Source organism: Felis catus, chromosome D3 (genome assembly GCF_018350175.1).
Source record: "Felis catus isolate Fca126 chromosome D3, F.catus_Fca126_mat1.0, whole genome shotgun sequence".
Taxonomy (NCBI): Eukaryota; Metazoa; Chordata; class Mammalia; order Carnivora; family Felidae; genus Felis; species Felis catus.
Window position 1 is genome coordinate 15998290 of NC_058379.1, and position 27891 is coordinate 16026180.

Below are 27891 nucleotides of genomic sequence, written 5' to 3' on the forward strand. Positions count from 1 at the left end.
AGTCAGAGCTCAGAGGAAGCCATCAGCCCCAGGCCGCAGGGGGAAACAGTAAGAACTTAAAAATCCACTGTAAAAACTAATTGGGAACCAGTAAACCCTGTGAGAGCTCTCTGCAGCCCAGAGGCCACAGGAGACCCCCCCCAAGAGAGACCACCACTGTGGTGGAAGGATGCAGGCATAGCCACTCCATGGGACCAAGGTATCCGCATTCTCTACAGCAGTTTGTGTATCTAAAGGACTTCCATTTTCTTTAAAAGGCAACACAAAGGAAGTCTCCTATGGTTCGAAAGACTGCTCACAGACCCAAGTGAAATCCTCAATACCCAAGAAGCTAGAGGTAAGGGAAATTATTTCATGGATGTGAAATCACAGGGTCAGAGGAGACCCCAGATCACAGCGGCAAAGCCAAATGTAGAAGTGAAGTGACCTATGACCGAGGCAGGCAATGCTTTATTAGCATTCCCATTACGGGTGAGGACTGGTTACATGGTTAAAGCTTAACCCAAATTGCTTTTGAGTGAAGATGTATTTTTCCTCCCGGAAATCTATGTACAAGTGAAATTTATAGAGCCAAAGGTAAGGCCTTTAAATTACTAACATGTAAGTAAAATGGTATGGGTCATTAGAATCGTATGTCAAAATACAGAAACCAGAGATTAAAGGACCCAGGCAAAGCCCTTTCCTTCCTCCAGCTTTGCTTATGGGTGTAAATAATGTAAGGGAAGTCAGTAGCACTCCGAAACCAGGTCAAACCCTGACTTCACATTAAAGTTGGCCATTCTCCCACTGTCCCCTCCCTAATGAGATTAGGGATGTTGATCCAGTTCAGTTGCTGACTAGCTGTATGACCTTGGGCAGATCACATGGCCTCTCTTAGCTTGACTTCTTCTGAAAAATGAGAGGGATTGGACTAGCACTAGATGATCCTAGGGCTCTTTCCACACTGGGAGCCACAAAGCCTTTACGACATGGATGGGATGTGGCCACAAACAGGAAGTTAAGAGGCTGGAAAAACAAAAATGCCAGCCCCCTCAACTCGCTTAATTAGGTAATTTCCAAACTCCAAAGACCAGGATTAAAAACCCAGAGCATCAGTAATCTCATCCATGGCTGAGGTCAGAGACAGCCACTTTAGGGAAGAATAAAATGCCATTTGGTTCACCTCCCATTATTTTTAGATGAACAGTTTCATTTCCAAACGTGTTCAGTTCTCCCAATACCCGATTCTCCACCAGTGTTTACAGTTTGAATGAATTGATGAGGATCCAAGTCTATGGACCACTCAAATCTTTATCCAGCTTCTGATAAATCCCACCCCCCCCCCCACCCCTTAGCACCTCTCGATCAGCAAATTAGTGGAGGAACAAGCCAGAGCCTTCTGACCTGGAAGACCAATGCTAATTGTCTTCAGGAGAAAATAAGGAAGTTAGGAAGTTAGGCATTTCTTCTGAAACCTGTCATCCTAGCTGTTGTAGTAACATCTGTAGGGCCTTCCTGAGAGTCATCACTGTTGTCAGACCCTTGGAGAGGATCCCAAAAGCTGGAGCAGCCAGAGTCCAATCTGTGGGGCCTACCCTGTCTCTGGGTCAGCTCCCAGTCCTCATCTTTTTCGTCCTCAGCACCACTAAAGGGCCTTTGCCTGGATGAAGATGTCAGCCTTCACTGCTGCCTTTTCTACCACCTTGGTGTGAATTCATCCATCTCATCTGGAAAATTGTGAGTACCCTAGGTCACCTTTAGCTTTCCTTTTTGTGGTTCTTGGAAAGACCACCTGAGTTGCTTATAGTAGTGAAGTCATTTTCAAAGTTTGTTCTTCTACCTCCAACAAGCCCTTTAGTTCCATTAATCATTGATAGACTCAAAGGAAAGCCAAGTGATCAACACTGTACTATATTTCCACTAGCCCAACCCTCCCCAGCTTTGGAAAATAAAGCCAATATTTGATTAGGCAAGTGATGAAACATTTTTCTCATACAAACATTGTGTGCCTGGAGCCCCAGTCTCCATGGTGTAGACATCATAAGAAATATTTAAACTGCCCAGAGAAATCTGACTAGAACAGGCCAAGGTTTCTCAACCTTGGCACTATTGACACGTGGACCTGATATAATTCTTTTCGGGGGTAGGGGTTGCCCTGTTGTAGGACATTCAGCAGCATCCCTAGCCTCTACCCACTAGATGCCAATAGTGACCATCAAAAAGGTCTCCAGACTTTTGTCAGATGTTCTTAGGGGAGGGGAGCAAAGTTCAGTGGTTTAGAACCACTGGGACAGGCCTATTCAGCTGTTGTATTGCGAGTGGAAGCTTAGCTGCTCCTAGGCGTAGCCTTAATGCTTTAGACTTAAATCTGCATGGATGTCTTCTAAAGCAAATCTGATTCAAGAGGCCCAAGTTTTCTGAAGACGAATTTCAGTCCCATTAAGCAAATTATCTCTTTTTGGCCTAAGTCTCCAAAACCTAGTTTCATGGTTATGAAATTTGCTGTACAATCAATGTCTTTAGTCTCATGAAAATTAAGCACAGAAAACGTGATGTCTGATTTTGTGCTTAAGAAACAGGAATGGTGGCCCCGTGGAAGGTTGGCCCTCATTTTATGGTGTGGCTGAGTGATTTGTCAGTTCTTTGAAGTCATTCCTTAGGGTCCAAAGAACTTTTCTGGCACATTCCTTTTGGAACCAAACCGTATTTACTTAGAAAGTATTCCTTGGCTGCCAAGAATCCTCAGGACATTAATTGAAATGGTTGGTGTTTAATGGACTTTCCCCAGTATTATAAGGAAAGAAAGGTTCTGACATTTTATTCGTCTTCTGAGTCATTTTCATTCTTATAGTTATGACCTTTGGCAGATTTTTATCTCCAACAGTAAAGTAGAAAACAGATTTGCAGGTACAGTCCCTGTAAGAAGCATGTCAGATACAGCCCTCCCAGTCCGATTGTGACTGTGGTCAGATACCTTCATTGGAAAATAAAAATTGAAGAGTAGAAAGCAACAGGAACCATGAAAAAATTCATCATTTGCCAAAACTGATGTTTGGATCAAGCAGAGTTTGTACTAACAATCATGGGAAAAATTTACCTCACAGACTGTAAAAATCCATCCAGTTAAAAATAGAAGTATCTACATTTTAAATTACCTTGATCCAAACTCCTCCCCCCAAGGAAATAAATCTACATCATTTAAATTCCCCACGACCGGGGCGCCTGGGTGGCTCAGTCGGTTGAACGTCCAACTTTGGCTCAGGTCACGATCTCACTGTTTGTGGGTTTGAGCCCTGCATCGGGCTCTGTGCTGACAGCTCAGAGCCTGCTTCAGATTCTGTGTCTCCCTCTCTCTGCCCCTACCCCGCTTGTTCTCGTTCTTTCTCTGTCAAAAACATTTTTAAAAACTCCCCCACGACCTTATAATGGAGAGAAGTTTTAAAGTGACCTGTTTTCCTGCTTAGCTGCATTATGGGAAAATTAGGTAATCCATCCTCAAGTAATCCTTTCAAAATGGGCTGTTTGCATAAGGACCTTTCCTGTTCTGCAGTCCTATAAAGTGACCTAACAGCCAGTTTATGGTTCACTGGAAATAGTGACCAAACTTCCAACAAGGTCTTGCTCTTGGGAAAGACTGCTACCGGGCTCTTGACTCCAGGAGAGCAGTGTGCTCCGGCCTCTGTGTTGCTCCCCCGACCCCAGAAAAAAGCCTCCTCGAGAGGGAAGCAAGGTCCCACGCCACAGTAACAAGCCCATGCTGACACTGGCAATACTGAGGACTTTTATGGTCTCTCAAGAAAAGAAGAGGTCGTTGCACAAAAGCAAACATTTTAGATCATTGCTTTATTTCACTATTGTTTAACAACAAAGTTCATTCCTCTCAAGGTGGATCTTGAATTGTTCCTTGTGTTCTTTTCCTCATCCTGAATAAAAAAGGTAATGAAGAAAAAGCCTGTACTTTTGGAGACCTAGAATCTTACGTATGCTAATAAGCTTTTGACTGCAATTTCGTGGTACGGTATTTCCTGCTGGCATCTTGGTGGTCCCACGGAGCTCCCCACCCTCCAGTGAAGGTGGCTGTCCACAACTACCACCGTTGAAACCAAAAGTAAGTGTTGAAAAATGCACCTTTTACAATAAAAAAGTAGAAACCAATTCAATTTCCTTTTTTTTTTTTTTTACGAATATAAAGTTTCTTGTAAATATGTACAGTCTTTTGAGCTAGTTCTATAGCAGGAAGCATTTTTCACAAATGAGACACACAATATACACTTTCAGGGCTCAAGAAGCCCCATTTCTCATGGAGATCCTAAATGAAATGCCAAGACTGAAAGACCAGTTTTCAGTGACCTTTCCAAATACTTGTGGACCAAGAGACAAAAACTTCAGCAAACATTCAGTCTGATCTGCCCTGGGGGAGGGAGGGGATGCAGTGTGACCCCAAAGACTCCAAGCGACACATAAAACACAACAGCATGACACCTGCCAAGGGTGCAATAACGTGGAGGGAGGGACATAGGCGTTTTGAACAAGAAAGCACTTAGGTTAAGAGACGAGCAGGAAGGAGCTGGGATTTGGGCCAGGTTGCAATCTGGAAAGTGATCTGACGTGGGTTGAAACGTGGTCATGTTCCCCTGCAGTGGTGGAAACAGGTCTACCTTTCAGCCTACCTAGGATGTGCCTTGGTTGTTCGAGGCATGCATAAGAGTCATGGAGAATCAGAAGCAAGAGATGCCTTGTGGGAGATTAAAGGCAGAAGTAAGGCCGCTGTTAGCTTGCCAACTGCAAAGCCTCTAGGTTGGTTCTTTACCAGTTGCCAGGTATTTCGCATTCTGGTAGCGGGCAGAGAGAAACCATGTGAGCAGCACTGCACCTAAGGAGGACCTCCTGACCCCAGCAGAGGTGGAAGAGGGGCCGCGGCTCTCCAACTTCCTGGTCTTAGTCTAGCCCTAGGGAAAGGCTCACTTGGGAAGTCACAGTTTCGTGGGGTAGAACTGTGCTGGATTTTGTGTGAACACGGAGTCATCCACGAGAGAGGCGGCAGGGAAGCGTGAAGGTGTGAGGTGGTGGTTTGCTGAAATCCTTCTCTGGTCGTAAGGCTTGAGCGTTTGGTTTTTTGTTTGTTCAGTGCTACAGACTGCAGCTTTTTGTGGCCAGTGAATTGGCAAGTGGTCAGAGGGTCTCGATTCAGCGGGAGCGATGGTATGGTACTAGTACATTGGCAGAGCAACCCAGGGGGGCAGCCAGGTCAGGGGGCAGCACATGCAGTGAAACCGCCATGCAGAACTCCCGGACGGGTCTCTTCCCATCCCAGGGTGGGGAACGACGCGCTGTCGCGGACAGGAGGTGGATGGCCCCCCCCGGTCCTCTCCCGGGCCCAGAGACTCATCAACGCTGGGCTCCGAGCAAGTCTATTGCATGCTTTCCTGGCCAAAGCTACATGGAAAGCAGGGACAGCAGGCTGGGGAGATGACGCTGAGGGGCGGGGAGGGAGAGCTCCTCGAGGTTCCTTGGCCCCAAGTCACTGCCTCCGAGCTGAGGCCTGATGACCTCCGTACATTCTCAGCTGGTGGGAGGGGAAGTCGTCAAGGCCATAAAAGGCAATGAGAACAGTAAACATTTGGCTAAGATGTCACCCTGGGTAAAACAGGGCCATCTGTGAGGATGGACTGGAACAAGAATGAACCTACATGAGCGCAGGAGGTTAGCCAACTGGCGGGGACTCTTCTACAATACGTTTCCGTAGCAAAGACCTGATGGTGTGATCTAGCTAAAAATGACTACGACAGGAAATACATTGCTATTCAAATCTATTAAGAATTCTGTTGTCTTTAAAAAAAAAAAAAAAAAGAAAACCAACCAACCCTAGGATCTTAAAGTAGCTATTAAATAGGATTCTAACCACGTTGTAGTTAGCGCAGGTTGGTTTCCTTTGATGAACTGGTACAGGCTAGAGCCAGGTATAAAAGTTTGTGAATGCTCTGAAAGAGAAAGTGCACAGAGGGTGACTGCAGGAAGGTGCTGACGGCTCCCGAGAGCCTCAGCCCGGCACCACCTGGCTGCAGGGCGTCCACCCTGAGGTGGGTCTGGACCCAGCTGTGCCGTGGGGTGGCTGAGCAGATGGGGGCTGGGGTCCCCTTCAGCAAAGTTCCTTAGAGTGTTTGGGGTTTTCCTGCAGATTAAGATGAGGAGTTGGTTTTTCTGGCTGAGATTTATACTGAAGACTGGTCCCAGACCTAGGAGCAAAATAAGGAGGGGGTTTTAGCTGAGGGGGCCAGAAATGCCTGTGCTCCCTCTGCCTGATCCCAGGAGGAAGTGTGTACCACCCGGCCTCCCTGCAGCTGTTAATAGGGGGTGCTCCACAGTACGGCTCCAGCTCTGAGCTTGGGGTTCATCAGGGAATGACATTCACAGAAAATTCTCCAAAGCTGTGGATGGATCTCTGTTACACACACACACACACACACACACACACACACACACGCCCCCATTTTATCGGTAAACCAGAGGGGAGAAGAAAAAACACTGAATGGCCTTTCCTCCTCTCTTTATCGGCAGGGGTCCCAAGAGCCAACTGCAGGTGGCCTTGGGAGAATGTGATCTAGAAAACCAGCCCCCAAGGACAGAAAGGTGGCTGTGCTGTCCAGAGGGGTCCCTGGAACCAAGCCTACCGAGGAGGCATCAAGTACTTGGGCCTCCCCCTACTCGTCGGGGCCCCCTTTCCTTCAACACATCCTTCCATCTCAATTGCTAACCTAAAATTACACAGATAATAACGTGTATGATTTAAAGATTTCAAAAAGCTCAAAGTTCTAGGGGGCAACCACTGTTAACCAGTTTCTGTGTAGCCTTCCAAAAAATTCTTGAGGTATTTGTAGATGTGCCTGAAAAAAATAAGACATAAGCGTTTTGTATAGTAGGCTATCATTTGTGTTTAAGAAGGGAGGATACACATAGATATTTGCTTATGTGCATAGAGTATCTCTAGAAACTGCGAACACTGGTTGCCTCTGGGGAAGCGAATGATATACCTTAGGGTAGCTATTCCATTTTGAGGTACACATGTATGCATTATCCATTTGCTTAGAAAGGCCTCTTCTTAAATACATTTTCTTCCTAAACTTGTTACCATGTCCTAAAAAATCTGAATTAATAATAACAGAGTCTCCTTTTTACAACAGTGGCCCCAAAGGGCCCTCAGCAACTCAGGTCACTCCTCTGGCCTCTCCGGATGGTGCCTCACCTTGTTGACCTGGGACAGTGGGGTCCTCACGGCTCCCGCAGGCAGCCGGCCCCGGCTGCTGTCTTCAAACAGCCTCCCAGGTGAGCGTTCCCTCCGTGTGCTGAGCATCCGGCCTGGGGACTTCTCTCGCTCCAGGGGGCGGCCAGGAGACTTGTCCCTGCGCAGCTCTGTCCGCCCCTCTCGGTAGCGGTGGGGTGTGCTTGGCTCTCGTGGGTGGCTGGGGCCTTCCGGTGGCGCCGGACTAGAGGCCACACGCTTGGTGATGTGCTCGTTGTATGTTGGCGGGCCTCGCTTGTTGGGGCTGCGGGCAACAGGAAAGGGAGGTGCGAAATGAGAAGTCACAACCTCAAAGGGGCATTTTCTTCCTCTGAGCAACCCCCAGGTCCCAATCCCACCAGGAGTTCTTCAGGCTTTTTGTTTTCTTTTGATAGGACAGGAAGAGAAAGAGGACAACAAAAGAAAATCAAGCTTCCTGGTCTCAGTGCAGGTTTTTACTGCCAGAACCTGTGCTAAGCTCTTTATGTGCTTTGACTCACTACATTGTCATGACAGCTCCACAAGCTAAGAGCAGGCATGACCCTCACAGCAGAGGCGATGTGGAGACAGGGAGGCTGAGTGCCTGGCCTGAGCTAGGGAGATGCAGAACTGGGATTCCGACACAGGTCAGTTTGACATCCTAATCCCCACCCAGTATCCTACTGACCTAAGTATTTTGCAGAATCTATAAGGCACAGAAGGAAGTCTTCATTTAGGGGAGGAGGCTGTTCAAAGGCCCTTGATGCAAGGGAGCAATTTTGAGAAAGCCTGTACACATCTGCCAATTCTGTCTCACTCGTTGGCCTGGTGTTTGGTCACCTCTCCTTCCAGGTGGCTTTCCAAGCATCTTTGTGGCACCCAATACTGATGTGAGAGGGATCAGGCCTGACAGAATTAGAAAACTGAGCAGGACAAAAACAGTACAGTTGCTCAAAACACGGCCCTGGCCCTGAAGATTGACAGTTAATAACCAAACAATAGAAAACACTGGGGCCTTTTTGTATGGCCAATCCAACCCTCCCCCGAGCCCGGCCTGGATATTTCGAATGAAGATTTCAGCAGGTACGGCCCTAACCACCTCTCTGAAGAAGGGAGATCCAGAAACAGAACTGAGAGTTAATTCCTTCCCACCCCAACGAGCAGAAAAAGTACTCAGTCCTCCTCATCTCAGTATAATTAGAGCCAGGAAAAGGGAACCGACTTAACATGGGCACATTTTATGGAGAATATTACTTGGAGAACATGTTTTGATTGATTGGAACTTTATCTCAGAAAATAAAAGTAGAAATCGGGCAAGTAAATTTATCCTCGTTATTTTTAAAATCTAAATTACAATTGGAATTACAGGCTGATTCTAAGAATGAGCCAAGTATGAATCACATACTGATTTATCTTGCTCTAATTTTTGCAGCGAAATTGTATGCTAATATGCTCGATGACATACTTTCCATCAATGTTGGACTTTTGCAGTAAAATCAGTCATTTCTTCAGAAATGTTTGAGAGAGTCACTGGTTTTCCCAGAGGCCCATCTTAATCCTTGATATTTAAATCCTTCTCTTTGGAAGGGGCCAAGTTAGTTGATTTTTTCTTCAATTATTGGTCCAACTACCAGAATCTCTTTGTCAATGCTCATAATTGAAAACAAATGAGAAGCAAAGGCACCTACTGGGGGAGGAGAGACTCTAGAGCAAGCTTGAAGGCCAAATCTGGACAGATGCCCTGGTTTTATAAATAAAGTTTTATTGGAACACAGCCATGCCCATCTGGTTTTGCACTGGTTGTTCGGCTTTCATACTACAACAATAGTTGAATGGTTGAGACAACCATATAGCCCACAATGCCAAAAATATTTACTATCTGGACCTTAACAGAAGTTTGCTGATTCCTGCTCTACAGTGAAACAGAGAGGTGAGTAGAGATAATTAGATAAGTGATCAGTTCATTGTGAAGTTTTTCAAGTCATTGTCTGGCTTCCCTGTGCAATTCTGTCAAGATTCCAGATAACATGCCCAGAAAGCCAGAACCCTCCTGTGCTAGGTGGGTACAGCAGAAAAATCTGAGATAACTCAGATTTCAGCATCTTGAAATGAAGGTTTATATTCATCTCTAGTCGTGTGGCTTTAAGATATGGAAGACAAAAAAAATAAATTCCAACTAGGAGAATTACATTAAGCCTGTTTGTAATGGAGATGAAATTATAAAATGTGTCCACAGGGGCCCATCATAAAGCAAGTGAGAAGATACTCAATGCCCTGGGGAAGAAGGATGGCTCAAGGAAGGCCATTTGGGATGTCAGATTAATGGAATGAAAGAAATACCCATCATTCTAGGCCAAGTGGGCAATCTTCTATCTCTGTATCCATTAATGACCAATGATCTACCATGCCAATTTTATGTTTTTTTTGTTTTTGTTTTGTTTGCAAAGAGTTTCATTTCTTGCTCTGCTAAACAGACCAGGGCAATGAGGCCTGCAGCGAATCCTATTCAGCCAAGCTGGGCTTCTACATTCTGACCTGCCAAAGCAGTCTGCATGAAAAGATCATTTTAGAAGCCAAGAGACAACCAAAGACTAACTGTTGATTTTCCACACATGCCTGGCAACAGCAGGAAAGCAACAGCAGTATTTCTGCCTCTTGTTCAAAGGAACCGGAACCGTTTCCAACCACAGGAATAAGCAACTTCTTACAGAGACACCATATAGTCTCAGAAGGAAAGTGCCTGCCATCTAATTAATGAGGCAGTGGAGGAAAAAAAAAAAAAAATCTAATTATGGTACTTTGATTTGTTCTTGGCATGACTTGGAAACTACTTAAAGAAAATCTGGACGTTTCAGGATAGAACTGTAGCCCTTTGAACAGTTCCTTCTGAGGCAGGGTCAAGCCAAAAGAGTTGGGAACCGCTGGTTATTTGGCACTTCTGATTTTCTAGCAAGTGCCTGGGACTAAAACCACACTGACCAAAAATTCAGACTATTATATTTCAATAGAAGAAAAACTATTCATTAGGACATAGTCTCAGAATATTAAATTTATGATTTTTTTCAAGATCTAAGCATTTTTTAATATTAGAGATAATTACAATGTGGTGGAGGGACTAAGTCCCTTGAGAATAAAAACATGTCTTCATCTGTGGATCCCCAGCCCCAGACATTGTGTCTAGCACATGGTAGGGGATCCATGTAATTCTTTACAGAGTAGACATACCATTCCAGAAAAATTTAAATCCTAGGTCAGTTAAATATTCCCCTTAGGTTAAATAATCTCAATTTATTTGCAGACCAAGATCTTAAAGTTTATACATCAAAGCTCCACATCGACCTGGATCTGGCTCACAGCCCTCTGTGTCAAGACCAGGTCAGTCCCACTTCCATGCACTGCTGATGGCATTGCAGATGGATCTGGCCTTCAGGGAGGAATTTTCAGCAAGATCTATCAAAATTACAAACAGACGTCTGATGTCACCCGTCAATTTTGTTTCTAGGAATTTATCCTACAGATAGATTCCTAAGCATGCAAAATGACAGAAGCACAAAATCATTTAATTTACTGTAGCAACAGTCTGTAAATAACCCTAAAATCCATTGATAAAAAAGCAGTTAAATAAATCAAGGTCACATGAAGGAATGCTAAGTAGGCATAAAAACAACAATGAAGAATACTTCTGATGCCAACGTGGAGCAGTCTCCAAGGAACATTAGGTACAAGAATGTGTGCTGCGCTACCACCTGTATCAAAAAGAGGAAAAGCACTTCCAGAATGGTACAGCAAGGATCGCCGAACACCCGTTCCTCCATAAAAGCAACAAGAACACTGGCAACAGCCGTCAAAATAAACTTTTCAGAACTCTGGAAATTAACCAGACTTGTAAGAACTCTAACAGCAAGGGCATTTATGCAAGAAAAATAACTGATAATCCCAGTAAGAACAAGTTTTGTGACATGTTAATGTGACCTATTTCTACCCCCTTTCTCCCCAGAGCTGCAGTTTTGAAACTAAGAGCCCTCTAAGAGCCCTGTAAGAGTAGCCTCTGGAGAGAGATCAGGATCGAAACTCCCCAAAAAGCCCCATCCCCAGAAAACAGTCTGACCTGCATGGCTACTCCCCAGAAAAGACCATTTGCAGGGCTTTTTCCTTGACCCAAGTCAGGGCTTGCTCATGAGAAAAGCCCTATTCCCAGATGTTTATCAAGAACAATCAACAGCAAGTGTTTAATCTGCCAAATACCTGAGGGAGTGCTACCAGTTGGGGAAGAGGCTGGCCAAAACACTCAAAAGGAAATCTGGGAATAAGATGTCTGCAAGGCATTTTGAAATGGTCCTTTATATTCATAGGGATTTAGAAGGCCATGCACACAGGAAAAACCTGAGAAGGCTTCAGTTCTCAATTCTGGCTGACTTTGAGCATTGAAGGTATGCCCAACACACACGTGCACGCACACACACAAACCCTAAGCAAAAGGTGAGAGACTTACTGATTCAATGCATTGAACAAAATCTCTGCCCTGTCATTAGCTGATAACTAACCTAACCAAGCAGAAACTTGAATGGCCAGCCCCACGTAACAAAGAATACAGACTTTACAGATTTAGTCCAGGAGAGTCACTCAATAAACAGGAACAACAGGGGCCCTTGGGTGGCTCAGTCGGATGAGCAGCCAACTCCTGATTTTGTCTCAGGTCATGAATTCTTGGTTCATGAATTCAAGTCCGGCATTAGGCTTTGCACTGTCTGTGCAGAGCCTGCTTGGGATTCTCTCTCCCTTTCTGCCCGCCTGCCTCAAAATAAATAAACATTAAAAAAATAACACCAAAAACAGCAACAACAAAAACGGGGGAGAGGTGGGGAACTGATTTCCAGAGTTGCCACATTATAGTATTTGAAATGTTCAGCCTCCCAACAAAAAATTAGAAGACATGCAAAGAAAGAGGGAAGCATGGCCCATACGGATGGTGTTATTTCTTCTGGGAAATCTTCCCTGGTCCCCAAGTCCAAGCTAGGAACCCTGTTCTGGGCTCTCGTGGTGCCTTAAACTACCCCAGTCAGAGGCCCATCCTTCTAAGCTAGGCTATAATTGCCTGATTGCTCATTATGGCCTCTCTCCCACTGGGCTCTATCAGGGAGGGACTGCATCTGGTTCTTCAGCACCATACCTCCTGCAGCAACCCCAAGTAGCATGGCAGAGTATCTGCTAAAGCAATGAATGCACAATTCATGATTCTAGTGCCACTAAAAAACTCAACAGAGAAAGACCAGACATTTCCTTCCACCTTTTTCCAAGGGGGCATTTAAAAATTCTCCTGATGCTCGTAAAGGGCACTTTAGTGCTATAGATCCCAAAGAAATGAGTGGCTTGAGCTTGAAGACTGGGAAACCTTTGACCAGTTTAGCAAAATTTCCTGCTATCTTACAGAAAAACACTCTGCCTCCTGTAATGGAGAAGTGTTGTACCTGCGGGAGGTGGAGGGGCCCCGGTGGTGGTCAGTGCCGGACTCCTTCACAAGGTTTCCTTTGCAGCAAATAACCCTTAATTTATCCTGGTATGAGGACGCCAGGTAAATCGCTCCTGAGGAAATTGCAGGGCCCAAGTAGCGTGGGTTCGGGATTTCCAAATACGCTCGGGCAGGGGTCCTATGGAGTTCCAGATAAGAGTTTACATTCAGGTTATCTCCGTTGCTAGATGGAATGGAAAGAAACACACACTTGGCCCCAAGCCCCAACCGCCGAGGTTTTCAAAGTCTGAAAGGGCAATGCTTACCCCAGAGAAGAGCGTGCCTGGATCTCAATTACTTCTAGTGAGTTGAAGTGGGTCACAAACAGATAGGGTTCTCTGTAGGCTGCATGGCCACCACAGAAGAGCATGGGCAAGGAAGGGTTAAAAGAGAAACTCAAAACCAGGCTGCAAGGCCACCTTGGACCTAGCAGTCCCACCTAAAGGGATTTATCCTACACATACATCCATGTGCCAACATAATGAGGCATGTTCAAGTATACTCACTGCCATGTTGTCAGAGCAGACGATGGGAACCAACTCAAGGGGACATTATAGGGGTCAGTTAAATAAATTATGGTACATCTGTGGAATTCTGCACAGTTGTAAAACCTGCAAGAAGCTCTCTGTACTGATACATAAAAAAACCCTGAAGTGTACAATTTTAGTGTGAAAAGCAAGATTCAGAATGTGTAAAGTGTGTCACCATACTGATTTAAACAAAAAGCATTTTTAAAGTGTGTTGGGGGTAGATAAGAATATATTTTCTTATGCGTCTGTATTTGCACAAAGCACTGGAAGGATAAGAAACTCAAAGAAGTATTTTTTCCCCCTTTGGGGGAGAGGGAGTGGAGAATTAGGGAGACAGGTTATTTGGGTGAGGCTTTTCATTGTATACCTTTTTAAAGAGTTTCATTGTATATGTTTTCAAAAAACATTAAAGATCGGGTTCATAGATAATTAAATTAAACTAGGACTTTGGTATTAGACTGTTAGTCGTGCCTCCTGGTACTCAGGCCCTGGTGGATAGAGCCTCCTTCCCTTGAATCTAGGCTGACCCTGTGGCTGCTTTAACCAGTAGGATGTGGTGGTAGCAAGAAGGCCTGCCAGCTTGCACTTCTGCACTCTTGGAAGAAGCCCACGTGGAGAGGAACTGAGACCTCCAGCCACCAGCCCAAACTGAGTTCCCAACAATTATACCAATTGCCTGCCATTTTGTGAGGCCATTTTGGACTTCCTACTTATCCCAGTGCCCCCACTGGAACCGCACGAAGCAGAACTATCCAGTCCAGCCTCAGCATCTTAGGCAATGACAAGTTGTTGTTGTCTTGTCCGTAACAAGTTTTGGAACTTGTTATGCAGCAATAGATAAACCAAATAGCCTCGACAGGTATTTCAACCGTAACGGCATTTCAGAACATTCACACAGACATGTATGTACATATTTGCACGTAGGTGTGTGCTTATGCTTTGATCCAGCAGCTCCACTTTGAGGGCTTATGAGCAGCAGGTACTATTTGACAAGTGTGCAAAGATCAGTGCAAGATGTTCATCATAGCAATGTTTGTACTTACAGAAAGAATGAGCATGATCTACCTGCTCTGCCTAATCAGAACTGATTAAACTGACAGGTGTTCAGCTATGCCATGGGATACTCTGCAGCCTTTGAAATGATTTAAATTCACAGGCAATGCTCTCCTTTCTGTCATGAGAGCCTAACAGATATTTCACAAGGCCAGTGGCCTTGGCTTACGTGGTTCTTCATCAGAATCTTTGCCCTGAACACTTCTTCAGGTGACTCTCACCTGTGGTGCTTGGTGTCTAATGTAATCCATAAGCATAGTGCTTAACCCAAAAAGGAGTCCACCTGCAATTTTTTCCTAGGACACCAGCTGCTGGCAGAACAGAGCCCTCCATACCTCGCATCACTTACCAAAGGCCAAAGGTAAGCGACTCCACTTGAGATCATCTGTGCGGCTACGTCTTCCATAAGAATCCACGAACACCCCAAATTCTGCAAGGAGTTGGAGCCCGGGGCATCAGCACAGCCAGAGGCATCAGTATCAACGACACATACTTTGATAGAAGAATAAGGGATTGAACCCAGGGGACCACCAGCCAGATTTAACTGGAAGACCTGAAGACCTTTGCTGAGTCACATCTCTCAGAGATGTGTTAAAGGAAAGCGGAAGAGACAGAAAATGAGAGGCAAAAGGAGGAGGAAAAGGAGAAATAGAGACCCAGACACAAGGAGGAACAGACAGAAAGACCCAGAGATAGGAAGAAGGGGGGAAATGAAAAAGAATGAAGAGAAACATCACAAGAAAATGCAAGAAAGAAGGAAGGGAAAAAGAAAGGAAAGGGAGAGAAAGAAGGGGCAGAGAAGGAAAGAAGTGGCTGCTCTCAGGAGAGAATATGAGAGCTGGATCAGGCAAGGGTGCTGGTAGGGTCTGGGGCTCCTGGTGTCTGCGAGCCATCAGACCAGTGGCGGGCGGGAAGCCCTGACTCACCGTGGAAGCAGAGCAGGTACTCCTCCCGCTGCCCTGCGCCGTTCACCTGCACGATCGAGACAGGGAAACTATTGGAAGAGGAGGCAAACACAGCAGGCGCCAAGGAATGGTCATTCTTATCCAGGAATTCTGTAAAGTCAGGTGAGAAGCGGGGCTTCAGGAATGAGCTAGTGTTGGTGGCAAGGCTGGAGCAGAGTGCGGGCTGGGGGGAGGACTTGGGCCCTACCCTCAAGCGTGTACTGCTTCATGTCAATTTCGTAGAATTTATTGGTTCCAATAAGGATACTGTAATTGGTGAAGTGGATGCAGCTGCAGGGCTCTGAGGTCTCTATCTCCTGAGACAGAGGGTAGAAGAAAATGACGTGAGTTAACACAGGGCAGCCCCATTTCCACTGCTATTCCATTTCCGCCTCAACTAACCACGCCTTGGAGACGGTCACCTCTGGACTTATTCACGTTCTCAGCCACACAAAGCACACTCCATCCTTTCATGTCCCCCACGAGGACTGATCATCCCTTTGCTACCTCTGAGTTCTTTGCAACCCCAGACCAAGAAAATAAGGTCAAATGGCAGCCAAAAAGAGTCAGAAACACCATTTCAATGAAAAGGTTGCAAAAACAGATCTTTAAAAATGCAAATTCTTATCTGAGGAAAAGAACTGGAGAAAACAGGGTTAGAGGGAGTGGTTTTAAGCTTCCTTCTTTTGGTAAGCTAGGTTTCTAACGTGAACCTGTATCACCTATATGATTATTCTCATCATCATTGTTGTCATCTCCATTAGTGATGGGCTTTCTAATTACTTCCACTTGTTTTCAGGCCAGTCCTAATAGTAAAAAAACTAGGCATGCTTATTCAAAACAGTAGCCAAGAATTACAGGGAAGCAATGATTTCTGAGAAATCTCCTAAAGCTAACAGTTCAAGCTCACAATCCAAACTATCATCACTGAATATTTCTGATCACCTGCTAAGTATGAGGAAACTTTTAGGCAGCATGACACAGTGAAATGGCAGGGAAAAATCAAACTTCAGTTTTGGTCTCAACTTTGTAACAGGATCTCAAGCCAGCCTCAATTGTCTAACCTGAAAACTGGGGATTACCACCCCTGCATTTCAGAACTGTTGTGGAAAGTATATAATAACCAGCTCAATTTCTGGATGGTGGACGAACAGCCCACCCAGGATGAAACTATTTCCCTAACACAGAATGACCTCTATGTATGTTCACCCATCAGTCATTTCACTTCTGAGACTAATCATGAAGACACCTGAAATAAAGCAGGCTTACTACAGGTGGCGCTTTCCTAGCCTAGGGACAACGGCCAGTCTCAGGAAGTGAGGCAAATGATCCAATGTGCACCTTGTCCACACGGCAGTCACCATCACCACCACTCTGCTCCAAGGACAATCAGCTCCCTAATTACACATCAGAACACAGCACTGGCTTCTCCAAAGGTTAATAATAGAAACTTCTAGGATCTGACATAAATTCTGATAAGTGCCACCAGAGACTGCTAGCTTCTCAGAGAGCTGTCCTTCCTTTTTTATGCGAATTGAAACGAAGTGTCTCTTCCATCAGCCAGCTTCCTTTCTCCCGTAACAAAGGGCTGAATTCACTGGGCAGGCTAGAGAGGCCGTTCACAAACAGAAGGAAAATGAGAGGGAAAAGGGCAGCCACTCAAGGCTCTGAAGCTTCCTCCAGGTGTGTCTGTCTCTTTCTCCCTCTCCCCCTACCTAGAGATCACCAAGGCTGAAGGGACCTGGCACACACTGTTCCCTGAGACGGCACGCCTTCCACATCAATTGGTGGGGACAGCAGGACAGGTGAGGCCCAGGACTTACTTTCCGAATGCAGTACTTGCTGAGGTTTTCATTGTAGCGGAGAATGATGACTTTGCTGGGCATGGCTGCACAGATGCAGAGCCCGTTCTCAATCTGAAAAGCAATCAGGGAACAGAAAAAGAGTGTCAGTCGTGTGTATACTGGCTCCAGAGCAAAACTAGGAATATAACATCAATTTTTTTTAATGTTTACTCATTTTTTGAGAGAGAAAGAGACAGAGTGTGAGCAGGGGAGGGGCAAAGACAGAGGGAGACAGAATCTGAAGCAGGCTCCAGGCTCTGAGCTGTCAGCACAAAACCCGATGTGGGGCTCGAACTCCCGAACCAGGAGATCATGACCTGAGCCGAAGTTGGACGCTTGACTGAGTGAACCTACCCAGGAACTCCCAAAAAACTTTTTTTAAATAAAAAGAAAAGAATTGATAAAACTGACAGAGCACACGGTGTTTTACCTTGTTCAGTCCCCGTCTGAAAATCCTGGGCCCATCTAGCAATGTCTTTTATCAGCCCCTTAAGATTCCTCTAAGAAACCTTTTCAAAGCAACACCTTTCTAGGCCAGCCATTCTCCTACTTTATATTCTGCCCCCCCCCCCGCTTTTTTATTGCCACAATTAATCATAACCATCATATAAGTGACTAAGAAAAGAATTCCAGAGGCCAAAAGTCCTCAAGAATAGTGACCAAGGTCAAGGCCCCTTCAGGAGGTTCCTGGAGTCAACCATAGCCCTCCCCCACTGGTCCTCCGTTCCTCAGCACAGAATTCTCTGAAGGCTCAGTCAGGGACACAGGATGTGTTGGGTAAATGCTGACTCAGTGGCTAAACAACAGATTCCCAGTGAGCCATTTTCTGAGAAGGGAAAGTCAGTGGTTGTCAACAGGATGACTCCAGTGGCCTCAGGCGGCCTGCAAATGCTTGATTCAGATTTCATTAAAGTTAGACATGTTCATGTGTAGGCACCCACAAACACTCTTAATTTTTTCAATAAAAAAAGTTTCCCTAAAGAAGCAGGCAAGAAAATAAATGTATTTATGCACCAAAATCAATATGCTATTAGCTACCAAACAATTAACCTGAGTTATTGTGAACTGACTTTATGTTCTATAAATGTCATAAATCAGAATTTGCTAATTTCTAGTAATAACACATTTTTCATCCAGTCCAGGAGTGGGGATCCATGTTAGATTAAAAAAAAAAAAAAAGACTGTCCTACACACACTGACACAGATATACACACACGTACACATTCTAAGCATGGATCTTCCTTTCAGTTTTGTTAAATTCTCATTTTTCTCTCTGACATTTCCTTTAGATTCAAAGCCTGTGCAAATTTCATGGCTACACAAATTCCTTCATGTGTCTAAAGGAAGCAACAGAAATTTAACCCAGTTACAAGACATACAATTTTCAAGGTCAAATTGGTAAGCTGCCTCAAAAGGAGGGAAGAGCCGATCTCAAGAACATTCTGCCAGCTGAGGCCCCAAGGAGAGCCTACCTTGCCAGCAGCAAACAAGTGACAGCCCTTCACGGCTTCAAAAACGTTGGGTGAGATGTCGGGCTGGGCGGGAAGGTGAGCCTGCGCCAGAGACTGCTTCACTTTTTTCACGTCAACAAGGCACAGAGCTCGCTCTTCTCCTGAAGGGAAAAAGAAGAGCTTCACGGTCAGTGTGAGGCAGGGAAGCAAAGGTGCGGGATGGCAGTTCTACTTCTCTTCACAAACATCCACGCGGGGCCATGCAGGTCAACAGAGTTTCCCAGACACTCCTGTGTACACAGCTTAGGTCCAAGTTTCAGATCTAAAATGAAAACATCTGGCCTCTTGGTCAAGATTCTGGGATGAAAAAAAAAATTCTGCCGACATAATCAGAGAATGTGAACTATACTTTCAAACACAATCCCCATCAAAGTGAAGATGAGGATGGGTTAGGAACACGGAGGGGACATTTTATGAAATGACAGGCTTGGACCGTTCCGATAGGTCAGTGTCATGGAGGACCAAAGGAAGGCCAAAGATGCATTCCAGATTAAAGGAGACTAATGGGACACTACTAAATGTAGTGCACAATCTGGGACTGGATCACAAATCAGGGGGGGAAATACCAGAAAGGACATTATTGGAGCCGCAGGTAAATTCTAACTATGAGCAGTGTGTCAGACAACTGCATTCCAATGAGGGATAAATTTCCTGAATCCAAAAACGGTGCCACGTGAAACTATTCTGTGTGATACTATGACAGTAGACCCATGCCACTACACGTTTGTCCAAACCCACTAAGAGTGAATCCTCACGGACACTCTGGACCCTGGCTGATGATGTGTCACTGCAAGTTCATTAGATATGTCCAATGTCCCACTCTAGTCGGGGATGCTGATAGTGGGGGTGGAGGGATACTGGAACTTCCTGTCCTTTAAACTCAATTTCACTGTGAACCTAAAACGCTTCTAAAGAATAAAGTCAAGTAGGAAGGGAGGAAGGTAGTGATGGAGAGAAAGGAAGGGAGGGAGGGAGGGAAGGAAAGGAAGGAAGGCAAGCAAGCAGAAAAACAACAGAGGCAAAGAGAGTAACTGTTGAGAGCCAGTTCCTGACCATATTATTTCAGCCACGCCTAAAACAAGACCTGACTGTGGATGTTTTTGAACATTGAGCCAACAAATTACTGTTTTCCATTAAAAAAAAAAAATAGTACTGCCAATAAAGAGAGAAAAAATTTTTTGCCATGGTTATGTGAGACAATGCCCATGTTCGTAGGTGATACGGTGAAGAATTTGGGGTCACAGCTGCAAGGGACTCTCAGACGGCTCAAAAGTTAGTGTGTGTGCGCACGCATGTACGTTTGTATAGGAAGAGAGAGAAAATATGGCAAAATGTTAACCAGTGAACAGATGAAGGGTTTCTGAGGGTCACACAGAAATAAGAGGCAACATGCTAACAGGCAGGCTCTCAGAAGGCCATGGCTCAAGGTGGCATTGACCTCGCCACGACGCCGGCATCAAAGCGTCTGATGTTACCAGGACTCTGAGGCTCCTACTCTTCCCCTGGCTGAATGGTGAAGTGTTCTTTGGGGGTGTCAGACTGTACTGCACTGGCCACCAGGGGAATGAATCTGGGCAGAGAGCGCCATCAGCTTGGGCACCAGCAGGGACACGGGGGAAAGAGCCGCTTCTGCTCCCATCTCCTGCAGGAGGGCCTGCCTTTGTGTTTCGCAAGCGTGACACTGGCTTTCAGGTAGTTTCCCTCGACAGTGAAGAGAAAGCGCCATGTCCTTGGCCTACCACCTGCTATCATGAGTAGCTTCTCCAGGTCCTTGATGATATAAATTTGGAAGACTGCTCCGATTCCTGGGACATGGGTGAGGGAGTTTTTCAAGACATTCAGAGCGTAGAGCCCTTCCTCAGTGCCTACCAACACCACCTGCCAGGAGAGAAGGTCACAAGCACAACATAAGCATGATCACATCCCAGGGACAACCCCATCAAGGAAGAGCCCTTTCTTTCTTGACTGCAGGGGGCGGCTACTGCCAGTGTCCAGAGAACAGTGCTACCTGGTCGCTGAAGGGCAGTGTGCAGTTCATGTCTAGACGGTCATCACCTTCCAGTTTCAGCAGGGAGTTTCCAAGCAATTTCTTTTCGTATTGGAACAAATTTAAAAAAGAAGGAAAGAAAGGAAAAGAAAAAAACAAGGACATGGTAAGATGGAACTGTTCATGACCAAACCATCCAGAGAGATAAAAGCAAGAACAGAGAGAAGTTTGGTGCCAGGAAGGAAGGTTAGTCCTGAAAATGCCAGAAACACACATTTGGTCTTGGCTTGCCCCCTATTTTGATCTGAGCTCAGAAGGCAAAACACGAATGTTACTGCTTATCTCTGGGGTGGTTGTTAATTAGCATCAAAGTAATGCCTCAGCTTGATGCAGAAATAAAATAGATGTAGAGAGATTTTCTGTGGTAGGAAATAAGCTGAGGCTAAAGAGATTCCACCTGCAAAGGGTTAATAAGCCACATGGAAGGCTCCTTCCCCTCCAGGCTGCAGCAAAAGTACAAAGCACAGTGTCAGCACCAAAGAAGCAAGCTTCTGAATCTCTTTACCTGAACCCACGCAGGCAGAAGCTCATAGGAAATACAGTCACGGCCCTATTGTACACATATTAACATGGATTTCAATAACAGGCTCACACAGGTAACCACAAAATAAGTCATCAAATCACTGGTCCACCCGGTGAGCAAAGCTCCGATCAGGAGGCTCATGGTTAAGAAGTTCACCATTGTGAACTGTGAAGGTGCTTACTAGGAGCCCAGCATTTGGTCTTTGGTGGAGAAAACACCAATGAGCAAGGAGCCCTGTTTATATCCTGGAAGTTTCCAGGAGGAGTGATGCCAATCAAGGCACACCTACAGTTCCAACATCTTAAGGGTAAGTAGGATTCCAAACCTGCCTACAGAAGAGCAGTTCGTGTGGAAGGTACGAGAAGGTTATGAAAAGCCTTCCCGAAGTTGGCATGGCTGTCGGCAGACTTTTGTGCTGCTCCACAGCCAAGCGCTTGCAAATAAACTCATGAGAGTAAACGAGAAAGAGGATTTCCATATGAGTACATTTGCTGCCGTGACCAAGATCAATCGCCACCCCAAGAGCTGGCTAATGGCACTGACTGCCTCATTCTAAAGGGCCGCCGGGGGAGGGTGTGTGACACCAGACAGACTGCGTACAGCCTGTATCTCAGTGACACAAGAGTCCCGGTCATGACAGTCTCAGCCATCCCTCCCCCGGAAAGGTGGCAAGAGGGGCCCCACCGCTCAGGTCAGTTCCCAAGTCAGCCCACTTTACAAAGACAGCCTCCAGCTCCTGCCTCCATACTCACAGCATCAGCTTCTGCTTTTTCCCTAGAAACTCTCCCACCTGCGACCACAGACTCTAAGGCGGTGACCCAGCGCTGTTTGTCGGGGAAGCTGGGAGCCAGCAAGTAGAGCGTTCTCCCAGGCCAGCAGGTGGTGTGTGGGTGAGACTCCATCTTCAGTATGTAGGGGACATCTAGGGGATGGGACAGAGAGCAGGGGTCCGCTGTGGATTCCTCTCACTCTTGGGAGGGATGGCCCTGAGGTGTCAGACATCGCCCAGGCATGCAAGTCCCAGACCCCACTAAAAAGGGGGAGCCAAGGAGGGCACCCCCTCCTCCCCCTGCTGATTCATCCAGCCCAGTGCCCGCCCCCACCCTCACCTCCCCACCCCACCCCACCCCACCCCACCCCACCCCACCCCCTGCCGTGGGTTCTCCAGCTTCCGCTCACCTGCTTTGGCTGTATTTGCAAGCTCAGAAGCACCAACGGCGCCATGAATAGATACATCCCCGTCGGGAAGGCACAGCTCAAATTCTTCCACCGGCCTCTGTCCAGCTTGGTGCAAAGAGGAAGGGCAGAGAGAAAACCAAAAGAACAGGAACAAGAACGAGGGGAGAAGAAAGGAAGAAAGAGAGAGAGAGAGAGAGAGAGAGAGAGAGAGAGAGAGAGAGAGAGAGACAAGGCAAGAGAGACAGAGTATGCGTGGAAAGAGAGGCGCACGAGAACAAAGGAGGAGGGAAAAAGGTGTGCAGAGAAGGCGGAGAGGGAAGATAAAAACAAAATAAAGTGTGTCAGATGAGTAGCACAGTCAAATTTCTGCTGACGATGCGGATTTATGGGCTAGTTGACTGAGGCAGAAGTTCTCTGAAGGTGTATTAGCAGGTAGGATCTTCAGGGCAGCACCCTGCAGGTTCCTCAGAGGGGAGACCTATAGACGTGAGTATCGTACCAATAACCTTTAGCGAAGTCATTTGGTTTTTAATTTTCAAAAATGGAAAATCGTAGAAGGCTTGCAACGCAGTTGGAAAAACAAAGCCTTCACGCCAAGACTGGGAGACCTGGGTCAACCACGTGCAATGAAATTCCCCCTGAATTCTTAATTTACCTTCTCTGGCTTCGCTGTCATAAATGAGGACTTTAGATCCCTCCAGGACAATGTACTTCCTGTCCCAGCCTTGCTGTCCTCGTTTGTTATTCCTGGGGATATAGGGATGGATAAGAACATAGGTTTAGACTCAGGAGGGAAGGAGGGAGGAGGAATCCTAGCCACGACGCTACCCTAGGAAACCTCAGGAATGGAAGTGCCCTGTGCCGTCCATGTATCAGGGGAGGCAGAGCTTCCTTCTCCCCTTGTGGGTTCTGTGGCTGGCCTAGGCATTCCACTGGTATCAGACAGACGAACAAGAGATAAGCATACGGTTTTTATTTTATGTGTGTGTACCTGGAAATCTCCATAAGAAAATAAAGACCCAAAAAGCAGATAGGCCTAGTGTTTGTATACTAGCTTGAAGAGTAGTGGTTATGAAAAAGCAACTAAAACGTATGGGGAGGCTAAAGGAAGATAAGGTGTTACTTTAACAAGGCTTATCTGCAGAGTTTGTCGACAAGCCTTGCCTCCCTGCTTCTGGTGAGAATATTTCTTTCCTCCTGGAAAAGGGAGGGGCGCTCTTACACGGGAGATTTATCTCCTGCTTTCAGGAAGAGAAAGGGGAGGTCAGAGGGGCCTTCTTAGACCTGCTGTTTCTCAAGTGCCTTTGGCTCAAAATAATCCTGGTTCCAAAGTGGCATATTTGGGGGTGGCATCTTCGCCGGCACATGCCCCAGGCCAAGCCATCCTGTCACAATACCTGGGCACTTTCATCCACCCTTCCAGGTGCAGGCCGCTGCTGGGCTCCTTGGTCTGGAGACCCGGGGAGTTCATTTTGTCACGGCAGAAGGCCTCAGTGAAGTGTGTGGCATACTCGGCTGGCAGGCCACAGGTGGCTGGCAAGCACGTAGAGCACTTGGGATGACACATCACCTGACATTCTGGGGAAAAGCAGTGAACAACCTGAAAACACCTTGTCGAACCCTGGACCATTCTTCCTTCTGCCAGCCAAGCCCCAGCCAGGGCCCATCCGTCAGGCCCCATCACCCAGGTAAATCCCTAAGCTTTCGCAGGAGCCAGGTCCTCCCTACAGAGAGAGGAAACATGAGAGCCAAGTGCTCTCCACCCAGTTGTCCTGGCTTCTCCCCAGGCCGCCACAAACAGGCGTGTAGAGGACCCACCGGCAAGGTTCAGGTGGAGCCAGCACCCAGCCTAAAGGTGGGGAAAGGGCAGCCTGGCAAAACGGGAGGGCTGGAAATCAGCAAAGCGCAAGGCATTTTGCACACGGGGGGTGGACACGTGAGCTGGAAACATGTATAAGCTCTCTCCTTCAACGGGAAAAGTAGCGTCCTCCCACTGGAATGAAAAGCTTCAAAATGAATGCGCTATGTGGTAAAACATTTTTAAAGGAAAAAACCCACACCCATCAGATGGATTTGTTTAGGGGGAGACATGCAGGTGCCCACGGCAAACGCACCACTGCTTCTCTTACCAAGACATTTGGATGCCTGGCGCCCAAAGTGCACAGTATCCAGACACACAGCGCACTTTGTGGCTCGCATGTTCAATCCTACGTTAAATCGGTGAGGAATATTGTGGTGCATGCGCTCCTTAAGACGCCGACTGAATTCTGAAGGAAAATGTTTAAAACTTCATTAGGTGCTGCAAATGATACCGTCAAGAAAGTAAAAAGACAACCCACAGAATGGGAAAAGATATTTAGAAATCATCTCTCTGACAAGGGGCTTGTAGCTAGAATATATAAAAAGCTCTTACAACTCAATAATAAACAAGACAACCCAATTTTAAAATGGGCAAAGGATCTGACTAGAAGATAAGTAAATGATCAATAAGCACATGAAAAGATGGTCAACATGATTGGTCATTAGAAAAACACAAATCAGGGGTGCCCAGGTGGTTCAGTCAGTTGAGCATCTGACTTTGGATCAGGTCATGATCTCACAGTGCGTGAGTTCGAGCCCCATGTCAGCCTCTGTGCTGACAGCTCAGAGCCTGGAGCCTGCTTGGGATTCTGTGTCTGTGTCTGTGTCTGTGTCTATCTGTCTCTCTGTCTCTCTGTCTCTCTCTCTCTCTGCCTTCCCCCGCCCCCTCCACTACCCCTGCTTGTGCTGTCTCTGTCTCTCTCAAAATAAATAAACTTAAAAAAAAAAAAGAAAAAGAAAGAGGGGCGCCTGGGTGGCTCAGTCGGTTGAGTGACCGACTTCAGTTCAGGTCATGATCTCACGGTTTGTGAGTTCAAGCCACCCGTCGGGCTCTGTGCTGACAGCTGGGAGCCTGGAGCCTGCTTCAGATTCTGTGTCTCCCTCTCTCTCTGCCCCTCCCCCACTCATGCTCTGTCTCTGTCTCAGAAATAAACATTAAAAAAAATTTTTTTTAAAAGAAAGAAAGAAAAACACAAATCAAAAGCACAAGGAGATACCCCTTCACACCCCACTAGGAGGTCTAGAATCAGACACATGGAAAACAAGGTGAGGGTGTGGAGAAATCCGAATCCTCATACACTGCTGGTGGGAATGTCAGGTGGTGCAGCCGCTCTGGAAGACAGTTTTGGCAGATCCTTGAAAAGTTAAAATTAGGATTGCCCAGAAATGGTGTGACCCAGCAATGCCATTCCTAGGTATATACCCAAGAAAGCCGAAAACATACGGAGCCACAACATACAATGTTCACAGCAACGTTATTTAGGATAGCCTAAAGATGGAAACAACCCAAACGATTATCAGTGGATTAATAAACAAGATGTGCTATCCATACAACAGAATATTACTCAACCAGAACAAAGTGAAGTACTAATTAAAGCTACAAGACGGGTGAGTCTCCAAAGCATTATGCTCAGTGAAACAAGCCAGACACAAAAAATATGGTATGATTTCATTTATATGAAATGTCCAGAGCAGCAAATCTATTCAGCTTAGTGCTGCCAGAGGTCTGGCAGAGGGGAGAATGAGGAGTGACTGCTAACGGGTGCAGAGTTTTGTGGGGAGGGAAAGGTTAAGGCCAAAAAATGTCTCCAAATTAGAAAGTGATGGTTGTACACCCTTAATGCACTTAATAAAAAAACATCCAATCATACACTTCAAATGAGTGAATTGTATGGCATGTGAATTTATCTCCATAAAGCTGTTAAAAAACCATTACAGCAGGTTACAGAGTGTGAAACTATTTTAAAAAAAAAATTTTTTTTTAAATGTTTTTATTTATTTTTGAGACAGAGAGAGACAGAGCATGAGTGGGGGAGGGGCAGAGAGAGGGGGAGACACAGAATCTGAAACAGGCTCCAGGCTCTAAGCTGTCAGCACAGAGCCTGACGCGGGGCTCGAACTCACAGACCGTGAGATCATGACCTGAGCTGAAGTCGGACGCTCAATTGACTGAGCCACTCAGGCGCCCCAGTGTGAAACTATTTTAACACTCACAGATGCGTCTCGAGTTCTATGAATCAACTTAAAATCTCCATTATCCGGTTATTAGGAATTGGGTATTTTTTTTTTTTAATGTTTATTTATTTTTGGGAGAGAAATGCAGAGTGCAAGCGGGGAAGGTCAGAGAGAAAGGGAGACACAGAATCTGAAGCAGACTTCAGACTCCGAGCTGTCAGCACAGAGCCCAACACGGGGCTCGAACCCACAAACCGTGAGGTCATGACCTGAGCTGAAGTCAGACGCTTACCCGACTGAGCCACCCAGGCACCGCTAGCCATATGTATTATTAATATACACTCTAAGATAACATTTTAAGTAAAAGAAGAAAGGTGTTTTGCAGTGTATAGCTTAGTGTGCTATGATATTTTAATAGAAAAAAGGGCTAAGGAAAATATGCCTATTTCCTCATACTCTTTAAGTATAATTATATAAGATACATGAATAATATGATATGCTCTCACATGCATGAACTATTGCTGGAAGAATACAGTGGTGGTCCCTGGGTAAGGGAACTGACATCGGGGACAGGGGACTCACCTCTTACTCTTTATCCCTTAGTATTATTACTTGTCACTTTTACCGTATGTATGCATTTTCTTAGTGGATTAAAAACACTTTCAACCAAACTCCAAGGGCCCCTTGGGAACGTACCCTCTGGAGTCGATGACTCCTTTCTGCGGCTGGATGGCGGGGCGAGCAGGCTCATGGCACTGGGCTGGTGCTCGGGCGACCGCACGATGGCGGACATGGCGATCTGCTGCCTCGCGGTGGCTGGCGTAGATGGGTGCGGGTGGTCTGTGGCCTTCCGGTGGGCAGCTGGAAAGAGACCAGTCCGATGCCTTCTGGTTAGCTGGGTCACCAAGAAGCCCAAACCAAGCGGACTGCCCCTGGGCGGTCTTTCAAGCCCCCGAGACCAAAAGGACACGCATCGTGCCAAATGGGCAATACCAAGGATGCTGTGAATTTTTCACACTTGGGACATCTGGACTGAGAGCTTATGGGCCAGAAACACAGATGCTGAACTAGTACAACCCATCTGCTTGAGGTGGGTTCTCTGCCTTTTCCAGAGACTTGGCGTAGGGAGTGCCCCTACCTTCCTCCCGGGCAGACCGGAGCTCGATGCGGGTCTTCTGAAGGGCTTCCTCCAGCTCTGCACAGCGAGCTTTCTCCTTCTCCAGAGCCACCTTCAGCTCATTGTACTGCAGAGGAACCTGTGTGGGCAAAGCAGGGTCCTCTTTCCGTCGACTAAATAAACCCTAGCAATGGAAACAGAGATATCTCCTAACTCCTGGAAACTGGCACTTTAGCTGAAGGAACTCTGACTCAAGAGGAGCAGACCATGAAAGCCAGGAGCATACTCACTGTAAGCGGATTTAGTAAAAATGGCATGTGAAGGGGGAAAGGGGAGACTGAACCACAGCCCGTTCCAGCCGG

The 27891-nt window shown here is 46.3% G+C and overlaps 1 protein-coding gene and 1 long non-coding RNA gene across 19 annotated transcripts in view; one reads left to right on the forward strand and one right to left on the reverse strand.

The window, feature by feature from the left end:
• Positions 1-3803: 3803 nt before the first annotated feature.
• CIT (citron rho-interacting serine/threonine kinase) overlaps positions 3804-27891 on the reverse strand; it is a 163366-nt gene continuing 139278 nt past the window's right edge. For 6 of the 18 annotated variants that reach the window (XM_045042122.1, XM_045042117.1, XM_045042114.1 and 3 more), the window contains 18 exons: positions 27551-27713; positions 27109-27273; positions 24507-24644; positions 23775-23955; positions 23033-23124; positions 22378-22482; positions 21951-22120; positions 21181-21225; positions 20637-20717; positions 20371-20506; positions 18590-18729; positions 17097-17189; positions 15482-15590; positions 15256-15384; positions 14679-14759; positions 13013-13091; positions 12706-12885; positions 6182-7523 (listed from right to left, as the gene is read on the reverse strand). In XM_045042122.1, coding sequence (XP_044898057.1) covers positions 7190-7523; positions 12706-12885; positions 13013-13091; positions 14679-14759; positions 15256-15384; positions 15482-15590; positions 17097-17189; positions 18590-18729; positions 20371-20506; positions 20637-20717; positions 21181-21225; positions 21951-22120; positions 22378-22482; positions 23033-23124; positions 23775-23955; positions 24507-24644; positions 27109-27273; positions 27551-27713 — 2421 coding nt within the window. In that variant the 3' untranslated portion in view covers positions 6182-7189. Of the gene's footprint in view, positions 7524-12705; positions 12886-13012; positions 13092-14678; positions 14760-15255; positions 15385-15481; positions 15591-17096; positions 17190-18589; positions 18730-20370; positions 20507-20636; positions 20718-21180; positions 21226-21950; positions 22121-22377; positions 22483-23032; positions 23125-23774; positions 23956-24506; positions 24645-27108; positions 27274-27550; positions 27714-27891 lie in introns of all 18 variants that reach the window. The other 12 variants (XM_045042123.1, XM_045042120.1, XM_045042118.1 and 9 more) reach the window with 6 other exon arrangements.
• Positions 3948-13732, forward strand: LOC123381400. The gene is made up of 4 exons (XR_006588300.1): positions 3948-4087; positions 7161-7302; positions 7654-9167; positions 9685-13732. It is a non-coding gene; the product is annotated as an uncharacterized LOC123381400 (long non-coding RNA).